This window comes from Anomalospiza imberbis, chromosome 6 (assembly GCF_031753505.1).
Source record: "Anomalospiza imberbis isolate Cuckoo-Finch-1a 21T00152 chromosome 6, ASM3175350v1, whole genome shotgun sequence".
Classification (NCBI taxonomy): domain Eukaryota; kingdom Metazoa; phylum Chordata; class Aves; order Passeriformes; family Viduidae; genus Anomalospiza; species Anomalospiza imberbis.
In genome coordinates this window covers 17,668,884-17,685,317 of record NC_089686.1, presented here as the reverse complement: position 1 = coordinate 17,685,317, position 16,434 = coordinate 17,668,884, and the positions used below count along the sequence as shown (strand labels likewise).

At 35.3% G+C, this 16,434-nt stretch overlaps 1 protein-coding gene across 8 annotated transcripts in view; it reads right to left on the bottom strand.

Annotated features, from left to right (window-relative positions):
* Positions 1–16,434, bottom strand: part of EML5 (EMAP like 5) — a 96,436-nt gene that overhangs the window by 36,082 nt on the left and 43,920 nt on the right. For 7 of the 8 annotated variants that reach the window (XR_010999867.1, XM_068192662.1, XM_068192663.1 and 4 more), the window contains exons 14-21: positions 11,745–11,931; positions 9,903–10,008; positions 8,577–8,670; positions 6,658–6,758; positions 5,248–5,450; positions 4,068–4,179; positions 2,947–3,074; positions 1,157–1,298 (exon numbers count right to left, since the gene is read on the bottom strand). Coding sequence is in view for 7 of the 8 variants with exons in the window: in XM_068192662.1 (XP_068048763.1) it covers positions 1,157–1,298; positions 2,947–3,074; positions 4,068–4,179; positions 5,248–5,450; positions 6,658–6,758; positions 8,577–8,670; positions 9,903–10,008; positions 11,745–11,931 (1,073 nt within the window). In the remaining variant the exon portion in view is untranslated. The remainder of the gene's footprint in view (positions 1–1,156; positions 1,299–2,946; positions 3,075–4,067; positions 4,180–5,247; positions 5,451–6,657; positions 6,759–8,576; positions 8,671–9,902; positions 10,009–11,744; positions 11,932–16,434) is intronic. The other variant, XM_068192661.1, reaches the window with a different exon arrangement.

Here is a 16,434-nt window from a genome sequence, read left to right as displayed (position 1 = left end):
TTTGCATTTATTATCCTGTACATCCTTTCTTCATTCTCAGCTTTTAGTTTAATTGTACTCAGTTGAACACAGATGAGAAATGTACACCAAAAATACCCTGATTTTTGTGTTGTAATTTCCATGAATACTGCACTATGTCTTGGGGAAAATGCCTCACTATCACAGGTAATTGTTACCCTGCATTCAACAACATCCTGAGCCTTCTGCTCTTTAAGTTACTCCTGACCTACACAGGCATTTTTCTTACAGTGACTGGGTCTGCCTTTTATCATTAACAAGTATTATTTCAATTCCATTACTCAGTCTGCAGAAGCATACATCTTTTTCTGTAAAATACACAGGAACTTTTCAAGATTGCCAAAGCATCTCAAAACGCGTCTCATCGGCAAATAGAGATGTTTTTTGCCAAAAGTACTCTTAAACATATTAATATCAGCTTTAAGACTTGAGCAGAGTTCACCAACTAGAATCCCTGCTTATGTGAGCTTGTAACTCTTCTACCTTCGTTTTGTCAATCTAAATAATCTTCAATTAAGCTTCCCCTTATGTTTGAATCAAACTGCATTGCTGAATGCCAAACAGATAAAGCCTACTGTATTCCTTTATCTAGCAAAGCATAAATAGAATTAGAAGCTTGTCAGGGCCAGTTTCATCTAATCCTGAAAAAAATCACCTTATATGATGTCACTTAAAACAGATTTTCCATCTGTCAAAATAGAATTTATTTATACCCTAAACAACAAGTAAATACTTTATGATTTCTCTTTTCTTGACATTCCAGATCCTTCAAACATTCACTAAGAAAATTACAACATTTCTTCTAGGATTTCTTCCAAAAATTTCTAGATTCAAAGTCTCAATAAAGCCTTGCAATATTATAAGCAACATAGTATTTATGTAATTGATTCAACTTTTATTGCTAATTCACTGACTTAGATAAGTTACAAGTGCAAATAATCTTCAGAACAGCACTACACAGAATATTTTGTGCAGATTCATTAGCTTAAGGGCTACATAACTCGTGAACATAGCATTAATAAAATAATTTGAGCAAAGAAAGGAATTTATTCTGCTTTCAATTCCTGCTTTCAAAAGATTCACAATGCTTGTAAATGTCAATTTCATCAGTAAATATTTTTCATACTAAGCATCTTACCCTTCTTCAATTTGCGAACTGCTAACATACAATGGCTAGGAGATAAATCCCATATTCTTAAGGTTTTGTCATCACTTACAGTGGCACAAATAGGTAAATGAGGATGAGTAGCTAGACCCCAAACTTCCCCCTCCATGTGACCCTGAAAAAACACAACGAATCAGATTTCTTTTTATTTTAAATTGAAATATTAAATAATACATTTATGAAAGTAAAAAAAAAAAGTATATGCATTATTTAGAGGATAATAAGTATCTGAATAAAACCACAGAACGCCTGGAAAAAATTCACTCTGCTACTTGTGCAAAATTATAGTAATTTGTACTAGAGAAAGCTTCTGCAAAATAATCCTCACACACATGGATGTCAGTGGTATGGACAGTGGGACTGAGTGCACCCTCAGCAGGTTTGCAGATGGCACAACACTGAGGGGTGTGCCCAACACGCTGGAGGGAGGGCATGCCATCCAGAGGGGCCCAGCAGGACTGGCAGGTGGATCCATGCGATGAAGCTCAACAAGGCCAAGTGCAAGGCTCTGCACGTGGGTCAGGGCAAGCCCAAGCACAAACACAGGCTGGGCAGAGAATGGACTTAGAGCAGCCCTGATGAGAACTTCGAGGTTTTGGTGGACAACAAACTGGACATGAGCTGGCACTGTGCACTTGCAGCCTAGAAAGCAAACTGGATCCTGGGCTGTATCAAAAGAAACATGACCAGCAGGTCAAGGGAGGTGATTCTGCCCCTCTATTCCACTCTGGTCAGACTCCAGTACTGTGTCTCGCTCTGGAGCCCTCAGCACAGGAGAACATGGACCTGTGGAATGGGTCCAGAAGAGGGCCACAGAAAGGGTCAAAGGGCTGGAGCACCTCTCCAGGCTGAGAGAGGAGGGGGTGCTCAGTCCAGAGAAGAGAAGGCTTCAGGGAGGTCTTGTTCAGCCTCTTAAAGGGGGCTTATGAGAAATATGGGGACACTTTTTAGTAAGGCTTGTAGTGACAGGACAAGGGGTAATGGGTTTAAAGTAAAAGAGGGCAGATTCAGACTAGATAGAAGGAAGAAAATTTTTATGACAAGAGCAGTAAAACTGGGAGAGCTTGCCCAGAGATGTTGCAAGATGCCCCATCCCCAGAAACATCCAGGGTCAGATTGCATGGGGCTCTGAACAATCTGTTCTGTTTGAAGATGTCCTTGCTTACTGCAGGGGGTTTGGACAAGATGACCTTTAAAGGTCCCTTCCAACCCAAACTATTCTGTGAACTAGGTTTTTCTTTACCTTAGGTTCTAATATTTTCTTTTAACAACTCATAGAGGACAGAGTCAGAGATTTTTACTTAACTATGAAAGAAAAAACTGTGTTGATGCAATGTAAAAAATCTGTTTAGTAGTCAAGCTTAAAACAATGCAGTTGTTTGGTATAGCAAAATTTTTTACATAATTACAAGTAAAATCTCAAAACAAATGACAAGGAGACAACTTCTAAGTGTAATTAGCACTCAAGAGAAGTTAATAAGGAATTTGGAGGAGGATCCACTATTTCACACACTTTTCTTATTTTTTCAAAACACATCTATGATTTTGGTTTCTTTGGATGGATGAACTCATTGGACAAACTAGTAATGAAATTCTATGCCCTATCTTGCTCTTAAGGAGTCATAATGGTCTAGTCTAACTAAAAGTGATAGTAACTCACTAACTTCATTAGTAGTTAAAGTGCTTCTTATTGCACAAGTCTTTACTTGAGCAATAAAATCATGTTAGTGGTATGACATATTTGACTGTTATTTAAAACATACCTGAACCAGCAGAGTTATTGGTCCACTTTTATCCACCTCCAATATTTCACCATTCTTTGTGCCCACTAGAATATGACCATGTCCTAACGATATGGCACGTATAGAAGGATTATCTTCTAAGAGGAGACCTAGAACAATAAAATGTTAGAAGATAGGATTCTCAATTATGCATTAAAGAGGATTTTTTCACACTTATGCACATTACATTCTCACTGTAGAAAAATTTGCTCTCTTACTGAAGAAAACATTCCTGCATGAACCAACATGTCTGGATTCATTTGTGAGGATTTAGCAGTACATCAAGAAGTTAAATAGGCCTGACTCTGTGCATGTTAGTTATCAACTATAACACTATATTGCTACCAATTATGGTGTCTCCAATTCTAGCTTTTTGTTGACAAGCCATAAGACTCTGGAGTACAATGTTTTCATTAATGAGTATTTACATTCATCACATTTGAAAATTAAATAATGTACTTTACAACACAGCAAACATAATTTTAAGGGAAGGGGATGGAAGAGAAAAAAACTATCTAGAATGAAAATACAGGGAACTGTAAATTAGCATTAAGATCAAGAATAAGTGGTAGAACCAGGAAAAATAGGGAATGAAAATGTTCTTCAATTATTTCAAAAGACTATGCATTTACATAAAATTAACTACTAATTTATTAACTACTAATTAATTAACTACTAATACCACTACTACAAAACTAATGACAATTCTGAATTCATTCCTTTCTCCGAAATAAAAAAGATCAGGCAAGATACTTCATGATAAGAAATATAAGAGGATTTTTGCTTGACACTTTAATAAAAACAAAACAAAGCAAGAAAACACCTGGATGATAAGAAACTTACAGCTGGATCAATTAATTTAGGCTAATAGTAAACTAAATATTATTACCTGCATCCACCAAATGTGCAAACAGACCCTACAACACACAACTCCAGTTCCAACAGAAAAATTACTTCTTTCGAATCAATAAAGCTTAAAAAAAAATTTTAGTATTTATTATGCCAAATGTATATTCCCTCTTACAGTGGAAAGCAATTTCACAAAGATTTCTAAAGAAAGTACTTCAAAAATAGAACAAAACATAGCATAAAGTCTGTCTTACCTTTGGATCCAGGAGCCAGAGCAGCCCTTTTGATGGCATAGGTTTTGAGACAACGTTCAAAGGTATCGTCCCAGAGAGCTACTACCCCATCCTTTCCTCCAGTGACAAATCCCTGGGGGAAATAAATAAAAATCACTAGTTATATTTGATTATTATCTTTCCTTATTTTTTCAGTGATTTCTGCCAATACTGAAAATGGAATATATACAACAGTGTAATGCACAGAGCTACAGATGTTAGAGATGAAAAGAACAGGAGCAACAAAATGAGTGATTTCTCCTCCTGATGAAGGCAGCACAGTTCTGTACAGTGCATGTACAGGGGCTGGATTTAGTTCTAACCTGTATGCTTCTACCATTCTAGAAAAATAAGAACCAACATATTATAGTGTTTTTCCTTGATACTTAGCCTCCATATCCCTTTGGCATTTCTTCTCATTACTCAAAACAAGACTTAGTACTGCAAAAATTTGATTAGTGCTTATATTTTTCAAATATATGCGCATTTGTGCCATTCTCTCTTTAAAAAATTATAAATAGGTATTTAAAGAAGCAAGAGGTGTGCTTAATACTGAAATCATTAGTTCTTTCCTTCAGAGCACTCAGTTCTTGTAGTATGAATAACACGTGTTGTCCAATGCTGCTTTTCTGAAAAGCAAATATTGGAAGGTGGAGTGACTTGGTCTAACACAGCAAAACACCAACATATATATAACATTAAAGACAAAAATAATCTAACTGGAACACTCATCCATATTTAAGCACATGCTTAAAGGCTTTCCTGGGCTTAAAAGAAGTCAAGAATCTGGAGAAAGTACTTGATGATCTACAGATTGAATTTTATCTATTGGTAGATAGATAAAATCTATCACAAGCTTACATATTCCATTGAACATACTGATGCTTAAATCAGTTACTGTTATTTCTTTAGTAAGAGGTTATGAAAATTACTGAATAAGATGTCACTGACCAGAAGGGTTTGAGAAACAGCATGCTACATAACAAGAATAAGAGACTGCATAAACACTATTTTGCACTAATGCATGAAACACTGTTTTGAATCTGAAACAAGGCTTTTCTGTAATGAAGATAAGGACATGGATTCCTGAATCTGGGAAAGGTATGGCTTTATCATAGACTTTTTTGTCCAGACATAAAAAAGCAATGAGCAGTTTATTTACTTTTTCCAATGCGTGCATGCTGAACACAGGACCATCATGTGCTTTGACAGTTTTTATGAGAAACACATCTCTCCAAATACACACATCCCCCGTGGAGGTTCCAGAGAACGCCATCTCTTCTGTCCAGCCATAGACTGCACACATCATTGTGTCAGTTCTTCCCAATGCACCTATGCAGCCCTTTCTCCCAATTAGTCCTCCTCCTGGTTCAGACCAAAAACAAGTCATTAGACATCTGCTTGGAACTATAGCACAAGAACTATACCCAGAGCAACAAGTCCTCTTCTTTTAGTCCACTCATGCTCCCCCCCCCAAAAAAAAAAGAGTTTGAGAAGAGATCTCACAAAATAAATTTATCATTTGTCACCTTTCACAACAATAAAAACTAAAACCAAACAAAACAACCAAACAAAAACAAACCAAAATCAAACAAACAAAAGCCTAAACCCAGACGACCCAACCTTACTCTTAAATTACTATTTTTTTTCTTCAAAATCATAATCTCCAAGCTTTTATCATAGTTATGATTTCTTTCTAAAGAATTTGTAATAGCTTTTTTAGTAAATATTCTAAGACACTTTGTTCTTTCTGTAGATAGCAAGCTCAATTGTGAAAATTAATAATTTACATAGACATCAACACCTTGCTCTCAGGCTATCTTGGTTAATTTCTGTTGGAGCTAGAACTGAGAAAAACAGTGTAATTTTTTTCATCACACAGTTTTCTCTACACAATTAATCTTTATCAGTACTCATGTGAGTTCAAGTACATAAATTCTGCATGAATAATTAGAACATTCTTAGCAGATAAGCTTCTGTAGCACATGTGTCTTTATCTATTAATTGAGGTGTGAAACAATCACATTCACACAAGTATCATGGAATGGGTTTTTCACTGTTCAAAATTTCTCAAGCAGAATTAACCTTGGTTTTTAATTCTCAAGAGCAATAGAGGTATTGAGACAAAGAGCTCTCAACTGGCAGATGTGTCCTCTTCAAGTACTTTGTCTGAATTTTGTATATTAATTTTTTATAACCTTAATATTATTTATACCTTAGTATTATTTATGCCTTTTTAGAGCATATGTGCTGTAAAGGTTCTTCTTCCAAAAACTGTTCTATGATTTTAGAGCAGCACTGTAAAATTTTCATATTATTACTAGATATAAAAAGAGACAGTAGAAAATGCAAGGTCTTTTCTTCTTATGTAGCTCTAGCTCCATGGCAGATTGCTCTTAAAAAGAATTTCCACCACTGCCATAATACCAATTAACATTATTACTGCTAGGGCAACACTAACTAAGATAGACAAAGAAAACATTTGCTTTTCATGCACAAAGCATACAGTAAGAGATGCAGTAGTTACACTGTCAGTAACAGAATGTGCTCCAATGCTGAAAAGTGTTCTTACCTGCTCTCCGCCAGAATTTCATGTGTTTAATTCCAACTGTAATCAATTTATCAGGCATGTAAGGATTAATCTTAACAACAAAAATCTTATCTTTGCTTCCCCTGAAATGCAAAACAAAAGAATTTAAATACAAGTGTAACTCTTAATATTTTTAAATAGGGTTGGGAGGTGTTTTTTGTTTTATTTTTATGTCTACCTCCTCTAGCTTGCCAACATTTACTTTCAAATCATTATTAATAGTTTATAATAAGGAAGTAGCAAACTAAAGAGCAACATACTGAGTCCTATTCTGTTTTCATTACCTTTCAGTTTCCAAGGCAGGTGAGTAATTATGTTACTTCAAAGAGGCACATAGAAGCATTTTCATTGCAAAAGAAAATGTATTTGCATTAAGTTTGGGTATATGGCATTTAGATCTTTGACAGCTCATAATGACACTTAAAGAAGTCAAAAATCTTATTTTAAGTTTGCTTATCTTGAAACCAAACTGCCATTGTCATTCACCATTTAGCTGACTTTTCTGTTTTTGTTAGAAAAAAATTATGCTGCTAATACATCTTTGATGGAAATTACAGTTGGTTCTAAAAACATTAAAACCTCTTGGGTTTTAAATTTCTTACTATGCTTCTATAAAACCAATGCTTTGCTTCAGTCCTACAGTTTGAAAAACAGCTTTTGACTATGCTTGCTATCTATGCAAAGCAATGTTTATAGATTGTTTTTCTTTACTTAAAATGCAGAAGAGCCTCCAATCCCTAATTTTTGCTCCTTGTTCAAAAGTGGCAATAATCTTTAATTTTCTGTCCTTTCAGACCACTAGATGAACTAGTGGCTGAATGAATGAAACAGTTTCTTTCCAAACTCACAGTCATCTTCAAAGTACAGATGCTGCTCTCAAAAATTCTAATCAATTCCTTTGATTTGTGGGTGGGAGAAGAAAAAAATAAAAAAGGCGAAATGCAGAAATGTCTTCAGAGAAGCCAAGATAACTGGGCTTTTGACAAGTAACTGGGAAGGGAGTACCCTTCTTTATCTACAACATCTATTCAGAATTTTCATTCTTTAGTGGATAAGAAATTCAACATGTGTTAAAAAACACAATGAGAGTCAATTAAATTAAAGAACAATAATGGATGAAATGGAAGCTAATGCTTTTTTAACTGTACTGCATAGAGTAATAAATTTTTTTAAAATCTACCTAGAACAACGTTTAGAGTACAACCGCTGAATCCAGACAGAATGGGACAAAACCCACCCACACTACTGCTCTATTTAAAGCAATAGATCCTTAGGGAAAAAAAAGTGTCAAAGGTTTAAATAACATTACTCAAAATTAGAAATAGGATTCTATCTTGTAGATTAAAATTATTTAATAAACATATTAAATAATCTGTGCAGACACAAAGAAACTTCTGAAATATTTAACCTTTGGATGTTACTTAGACCAATTTCCTGTTCAAAGGCAGAGTTGACTTCAAATTTAGATTAGGCAGGTCAAAACTCAGGAAAAGGAAATAACCCTAAAGAAAAAAGAGCTCTGCAAAACAACTGCAAATGGCTATTCCAAGAAAGGTGTGACCTCTGATGAAAACGATCTGAATATACCATATATCACCATCTTTAAGAAGGCAAACACAAGTGCTTAGAGTTTTAAAGAAAATATTTCAGAACACAGCAATGTCTTCTATGCCATCTTTCTTCACCAGCTGAGCAGTCACTGTAATAGTTCTTGTTGACTATCAGACCTTCATTTACTTCTTCCACAGAAAGTTTTTAACACGACATTATTGCTTGCATCACATATGTAATAGATACTGCTAATTTATTAGAGAACTCTTATTTTTTAATGAATATATTTTTCTTACTGACATTTGAAAGCAAGTCTAGGTACAGATTTTAAAACATAGTTAAATTCCTACCTTACTGCTGAAAGCTTTTCTCCTTTCTTCCAATCCCAGAGTACAATAGTGTGATTATCATCTATTCCAACAGAAGCCAATCGTTTCCCATCCGCTAGAATAATAAATTTATTATTAAGAGAGTAGATAGATAACTATGTTGCAATAATAAGAGATCATATTCAAAATATTATAACTGCACAAATATTATAAGAATGTATAAACAAGTAAATAAGCATATGATGTTTTTAGAGGCATGTTTTTTCATCCGTTTTCTTTTAAACTTGGATGAAGTGCAGCACTTTAAATTATCCTGTCTCTGAATTTGAACTTAGATGCTCTCTGTTCATATTAAATCCCTTGTTCAGTTAGCTGCTGACATAGTTGCACAAAAACCTTCCCCATAGGTTGTTCTTGTGAAAATTTTATGTTCACTGTGAAAATCTCTATTCATTTCTGAACAGGAAAGAACTGAAGCCATACCATGAAATTTGTGAAATGCCCTTAAACTTAGCAGCACTATGAATTCTTGGAAAAGTTTTGATACATATTACACATTAACCTTCAATAAAGAAACTGTTTGTGCTCACTCAAGATCAATGACTTTCTGACATGTATCCAGTTTTGGAATTGCTACATATCCATGCCAGAATTTGAGAAATGAGATTCATATCTTGAAAAAGGAGAAACAAAAGTAAGAAGCATCAAAGACCACAAATCATTCATCTTTGTGATCACACATCTTTGCTGTGAGTTCAGATATCTTACCCAGGAAATCCAAACAATTAAAGAATGAATAGAAACTAGTAGAGCAGATTGGTACAGGAATTCAATGTAGGGGGTGTAAAAATCTCAAGGGATTTAACTGATAGTCTTATGTTAGTTTAAGGTGGAGAGAGAGCCTGTGTTTCTGACCAGAGCTCCCTGACTGGACTTCCTGAATGTATCAGTGTACTACCAACATGGCTTTCAGGATTTCATTTTTAAAAGAAAAAAATCACACACCCAATGAATTTGCTCAAAAAAGTTTCTTACACAGCTGTAAAGCAGAGACAACACTCCAGATCTGTGCACCTGCCTCGTACAAGCAAAAGAAATTGTGAAGTGCTCAGCTCAGCTGTTAAACAGGCCAGTAGCTGTTCTTGCATTTCCTATGTGCAAGACTCGAAAGGAGGTCTTTTTAATGAACGTTCATTATAGGACAGCATCTCTCATTTGACATTGAACAATGGAGAATATTTTTAATACAAAATTTGCAGTGTAAAGGAACCCCCAGTTTCTCAGTAGAACTGATTATCTTTCACACAGAAAAGGAAAAGTGTAAATAAATAAATAAATACTTATTACCTGAAAAATCAACAGCACAAACACCATACTGGTGATAGCCCTTTAATACTGAGAGTGGCTTTATTGTTTCCGTATCCCAAATGTGTATTGAGGAATCTCGACCAACCTGAAAGTATACATATTTATAAACTTTTTTTTTTCATTTCTCAATTATTTTACACAGTTGTTTAAAAAACATTAAGAATACTTCAAAAAGTATTTGAAAAAATAACAGTGATAGAATTTTCCTAGTATTACTGTTGTGTGACTAGCAGAATATTATTCCTTTTGCTGCTTCCCAAAGACCATTTCCCAGCTGACTTAGGCACATTAATCACAATTAACTAAAGTCCTCCTGGGGGAGGGGTGGGGGAGAAAAAAAGCCCTTCATTGATTGCACTGTAGCATATTTATTCCATCAATTTTTCATCAATCATTCCCTGTCTAAAAATAAAAGGTTATTTTTATTGTTAGTATGTCAGCTTATCCACGTTTCAGAAATCAAGGTGACTTCTGCTGCTCTCTGGTGTCATTACAAGGCAGATTCTAATACATTTATACCTGTGGCACAAAAATGCACTAGTGTAGGCAAAAAATCTGGTAAGAAATGGAATATAGCTTATTCTTTTCCAGTATGAACAAAAGCACTATTAGTCAGCACTTAAAAGATTATTTGCTATTCCAAGGGTTTTGCACCACAGTGCACAAATAAAAAGGCTGCAAAACCAGAACAAAACTCTCTTGTATTTAAGGCTCAGAAAAACTAGGATCTATTTCTGGTTTTGTCACAAACTTAACATTAAGTATTTGTAAAGCTTTTCAGAACATCCACTATCAGGAAGATCTGAACCTGGGAGGTATGAGGAATGATTACTGCATTACCTAGTTGCCTCATAACGTAGCAGACAACAAATGTAATGTGTATGTATAAAACAGTTTATAATGGAGTCCATCTTTCTGCCTGATAACATAAGTTATTGAAAATTCAGGGACATTTTTATCCATAGCCTTTACTAGTCCAAAATTAAATAAACTCAATTCTTATATTTAGGGCTAATTTCTTAACTGACCTACACAGTTATGTTAATCTCAACATTTTTATAGAAATCAAGAGCATAATAAAAAAAAAAGTTTATTTCTATTAAAAAATTCAGTTCACCTGTTTTCCAATTTATTATACAATAACAACAGCAACAATGATAAAAATTATAAGCATAAATAAAAAACTATGAAACACCAGCTCAAACCTTCAGGCCCTAGTGTATAAATATTTACCAGAAGACTTCTTTGTTTGAAGATATGAGTGAAAATTATGTATCTAAAATAACTGTCTGGCAAAAGATAAAATTAACTATTATTAGTATTATAAAATGAACTCAAACAACATACATCCCTTTGTTGTATGCAGAATCAGTACATAGTTTGTGTATAGGTGATAATGAAAAACATAATGCATTAAAATGGAATGACAGAGTGTAACAACTGCTCACTTCATACTGCAAAATAGCAAATGAATGCAATGCTATTATAGCTAACTTCACAAAGTAGGTATTAAAAAATATATTTTTTCTGCACATTTCCTCCACCTGTTATCAAGCAGCTGCAACATAATGCTGAATAAAAAAATGTTAATCTATTCTTAGTTTTAAATGATGTTCAGAAAAATATGGAGTATATACTCTTACCATAATACAAATAACTGTAAAAACCACTTCTGTGTCAGTTTTTTACCACGATTCCATCTGCAATAGAAGTGCAGTCCATCATCTGAATAAATGTAGACTGGATGCTCTTCCCCCAAGACCTTTCTAAATTCAGTAGTAACAACTTCAGATTGTTATTGCAGATAAACATGAATCCTACCTGGCCTGTTGCCACATAGTCCTTTAAGGGATGAATAGCAAGGCAGAGGATGTCATCATCATGACCTAGATAGAAGCGCTGTGTGTTCTGCTGCCGGTTGTACACCACTCCCACTGCTGCCACATGGTATACGATTTCACCCGTCTGCGTGTAAAAGAGATTGCTTCGGCAGTCGTAACCTCTGTAACTAATTCAACAAAAAAGGTTTGTTCACCAAAGTCATAAACATGTATACTGAAACTGAGATAAAGTTATGCTGATGAATTTTGTGTATGTAAAACTCATGTTACTTACCAATTACTGTTTTGGTCTTTTAAAATTCTGAATATACTTTCCCATTCTTAAAGGAACATCAATTTAGCAATCTAATTTACTACTCAGACATCAGTACTACAAGCACTAGTTTAAAAGTGGCACTTAATTGTTACTTTCCACAGCTAGTTTAGAAGAGAAAGTAATAGCTAGTATTTTTTCCAGACCACATGGAGAAGTTGGGTATGCAACAACCAGTTAAGTGAAGTAGAAAATGTCCAAAGAATTAGTTTTGGCTATTTCCTACTGCTCAAAAAACCAGGCAGCAAAACATGATAGCTTGATAACAGAAAACAAATGCATATTCTTTTTGTAGAACAGTTTCTTTTTTTGAAGGAAAACCTGCCTGTTTCTTGGTGATACAGGAACTGGCAATTCCCAACTAAGGTCTGTATGTACTATCTCAGCACACTCATTTCTTCCTAGGTGTGACTAAGATCATGAAGTTACATACATCCTTCCTTATGTACACAGCGCAACCATGTGCACTGGGGAAGTAATAAATCTGTAAGGCAGCTGGTCATCTTTAGTTTAATGAATATTCCAAACACCACGGACCCATGTTCATAAACATTTGATCTATGCATTACTGGAAAAACAACAGAGCACATACTTGGAACAGATTTGAATGTAATGTATTTCAGTTGGCTCACCTATGTTACACACAATGGTACTTACGTCATTGTATGTGATTAGAGAAAAATTACTGAGATCACCACACAAAGTTTTTAAATGGACCAGCAGATAGTCCAGGTCCACTGCTCCTCAGAAGAGTATTGTATTTCATGAACTTGGATCTCAAACTTTTGGAAGATCATGAAATTCCTCCCTGCCCAGTTCTCTAACCTGTCCAGGTCCCTCCAGATGGCAACACAGCCATCGGGTCAGCCAGCCTCTCCTCCCAGCTTTGTACTGTCTCCCATACTGTGAAGTCCAAAGCTGGGTCTCATTAGATCACAAAAAAAGAGAAGTGAACTTCTTAAATGAGCAAAAATTGTGATAGAACAGAAACAAAGCTTTCAAATAAGGATCCCTTCAACTCACTGTTTAGATTGGGATTCACAGGCAGATTCTTAACTTCAGATTTGGTCCTAGTCCAGCAACTTTTCAGTGTCTCCTGAGTTACTGTCCCTTCAAGGTCTCTAGCAGAATCTCCTCACGTTTGATCTGAGGCTCAGCTATGTCTGCTCCCTGCTCTTCGCAAAGTGACCAACAATTTAGACTCAAATACAACTGCAGGCTCTTCAGTCCTGCTTTGCTCTCCGTCCACCCACATCCCTCACTAACAACCCTCCCCTGCAGCAGCACGTGCAGATGTTTGGAAGCTGATTTCTGCCTAACCAAGAGTGCTGTCTGCTTGCAGCCTTCTTAGATGCACAGCCACTAGGTTATACAACAACCTACAGTAACTATAAAGAAAGGAAACAAAAATAACCTATCACAGTATGTAACATCATCATTTTAAGTACATGACAACACTTGGAGAGGGGTAGGGATTATAAAGGCAGGAGCAGTGCCAAAGAAGATACCTGAACCTATTGTTGCTCAGACATCATTTTCCTGTGCTTCACTCTGCATTGTGCTCTGCTAAACATACTGGATTTTCTTTGCAAGCACAGAGTCATAAAAAAAAAAAAAAGCAAAATATTCACCCTAAAGGAGAATACTAAAAAAACCAAATAACAAAAACCAACATCTATGAAAATAATCATGCTGAAAGAAATACTGGACATTGAGCAATCTCTTGCAAGCTTAGCAGTCACCTATAAAAGTAAAAGGTGTGAAGACAGCAAAAGGGTTTCAGGTCCTCCTACATGCAACCTAGAAACTCAGAATTTTCCCAGCTCATCATAACAATTGCCTATATACCCTAAATTAAACCTAGTGAAACTAAGTACATTAGTGTCATGTATCACAGGACTACTCAAAATATCCAAAATGTATCTAGGATGCAGGAAAATAGTTCTTATTATTCATAACTTCTTGTGATAGAAGTTAATTTTAGTTAATATCCTCATTATTATAAAAATTAGTACAATCAATTGTTTACAATTAAAATACAACACATTTTGCCAAAATATCAAGCAGTGCCAACAAAGAGTCTTTGTCACCACATAAAACACATTTGGTCTTTCCCATGGGCCAGTTTACTAACTTCTTGACAATAAAGGTAGTTTTTACCAGAGGGAAAGTCATGGGCCTAAGTTAAACAGCAATGAAAAGAAGCATATTTCCATGTAGAACATCATTCCCTAAGAATATTCTACACTGTTCCAAAATGTATCTCCATATTATTAAACCAATTTAGAACTGAGATTACTAGCTAATCTCTGAAAAAGCATTAAGAGAAATAATTTATACACATGCAGAAAACAAACCAAAGAAATTTACAAGGCGTCTTAGCAACTATAAATTAAATAATAATGAAAGCAAGTTCTGTATTGTAGTTACTGGATAATATATAACAAGGCACAATAAAAGTAAGAATGCATTCTGCCATAGTTAATTTTCCAGGATTGATCCAAGTTAATGTGACAGTAACTCTCAGAAGAAGATGCAGCTTCCTAAGTGCTACATAGGGAAAAGAAATTGCCATTACCAAAACCATGAATAGCAAGGGCTGCATTCAATTTGAGATTAAGACATGTAAACATAGATGTTCACATGTTTGTTAGATACATTAACTCCTACATTTTAATCAACACTGCTGTAGTCAATAGAGTCAGTTCAACCTGCAGGGCTGCTTAGCTGGCCAGCCATCAGCATTTCATTTTACTGGATCCAAACCACTCCTTATGCTCCACTGAGTACTGACTGAATCTCCAACGACTGTGATGGAAATTTAAATATACACATAAAACCACTTCCTTTTGGGCACAGCACTGTGAATTCTGTAACCGGAAGCTGAATCCTACCCACATTTGCAAGCTACCTATCTATATCCAGCTAACAGGCAACTTCACAAGTACTGTCCTCTCTGGGAAAAGAGTCAATGTCCATAGCTTGTCTAATGCTGTAAGAGTTTCAAAATTTGCATGCAACTCTTCAAAGTATATGTGGGAAGCTTCTACATGAAGTCCAATCCACCCCCAAAATCTCTAGAAGAATCAAATGTCAAAACAAACATGATTGAATCTTTAGTACAAAGGCAGAGACTTTTTTTTTTAATATTCTGCACAGCAGTAGTTTTCTCAAGAGGACCCACTCATAGGCTATTCCCTTCAGATCCAATTTGTAGGTACTTGTAGGAATCCATGCAAGATGTCATAAGGCTCTCCTTACAGAGCATTACCATGTCATCTTGAAACTGTTACCAAATTTCATCTTACAGTAAGGTTAGTTTATTTAATATCCTGAAACTCAAACTAGACTGTGCTTAAATACATTGAATATTGAAAAATAATTATATGATTTTATGCACATTCAAAAATATAAAAAATCATTATTGTGAAATCAACAGCATAGCCATGAGAGAATACAGGGCATGACTATTGCACGTGCATCCTTATTTCCTGCCAGCCAAAAGAAAGCATAATAAGCAATGACTCCAAGGAAAAGGTTCTTCTGGATAGTTCATGTTTCTGAACGACCACCCTACCAAATACACGGCAGAATTAAAACACAGAAATAAGCGAAAAGAAGCCAAATTTGTACACCAATTTAACAAAATGTTTCTGATCATGACTGAATCAGATCTCTTAGAGAAAGACACAATTGAGCCTCTTAATAGAAGTTCTTTCCTTCCTTTCATCCATGTTAGTCAGAAGCTGGCTCACATACTCTGAATTTCATTCCCTTCCAAAACAGGAAGTAACCAGAGGTTTAAGAGATTTCTTACGGTTATCAAGGGATTTTGAAAAGTTCGTCTTTCATGGCAGTTGACAAATTCAAAACACAACACCAACAAGCTCAAAAACAAAGAAAAGAGAAAGAGCTTCCTATTCCCCTAATTTAAAAAGCACCACTTCTTACATTTTCAAGGAACATCCAAGATATTTCCATTGCAGCTAAAGAAAGATGAAGCAAAGCAGATTTCCTGAATCAGAGAATATGCCTATTACTCACTTGGATGTGGGTCACTTTAAAGTTAACAGCCTGGACATTGAGAAAAATCTGTTGATCTGCATGGATTCTTCATTAGTTTTCTTGATGCCCAAAGGGTAACCAGACAGAACTCAACAGGATATTCTACTTCTGGTCATTCCTGGATATTCTGGTCAAGCTTCACTTCTGTTGTGAAGGAAATAACAATAATACCAAAGATCCAGGGCCCTTGCTTGTCCTACATCTTCTTCAGGATCATTTGGTTTTATTCTTAGACCAACTTTTTAAAGAATATATACAGCAGCTACCCACCTTAATGCATTCTCTACACAGA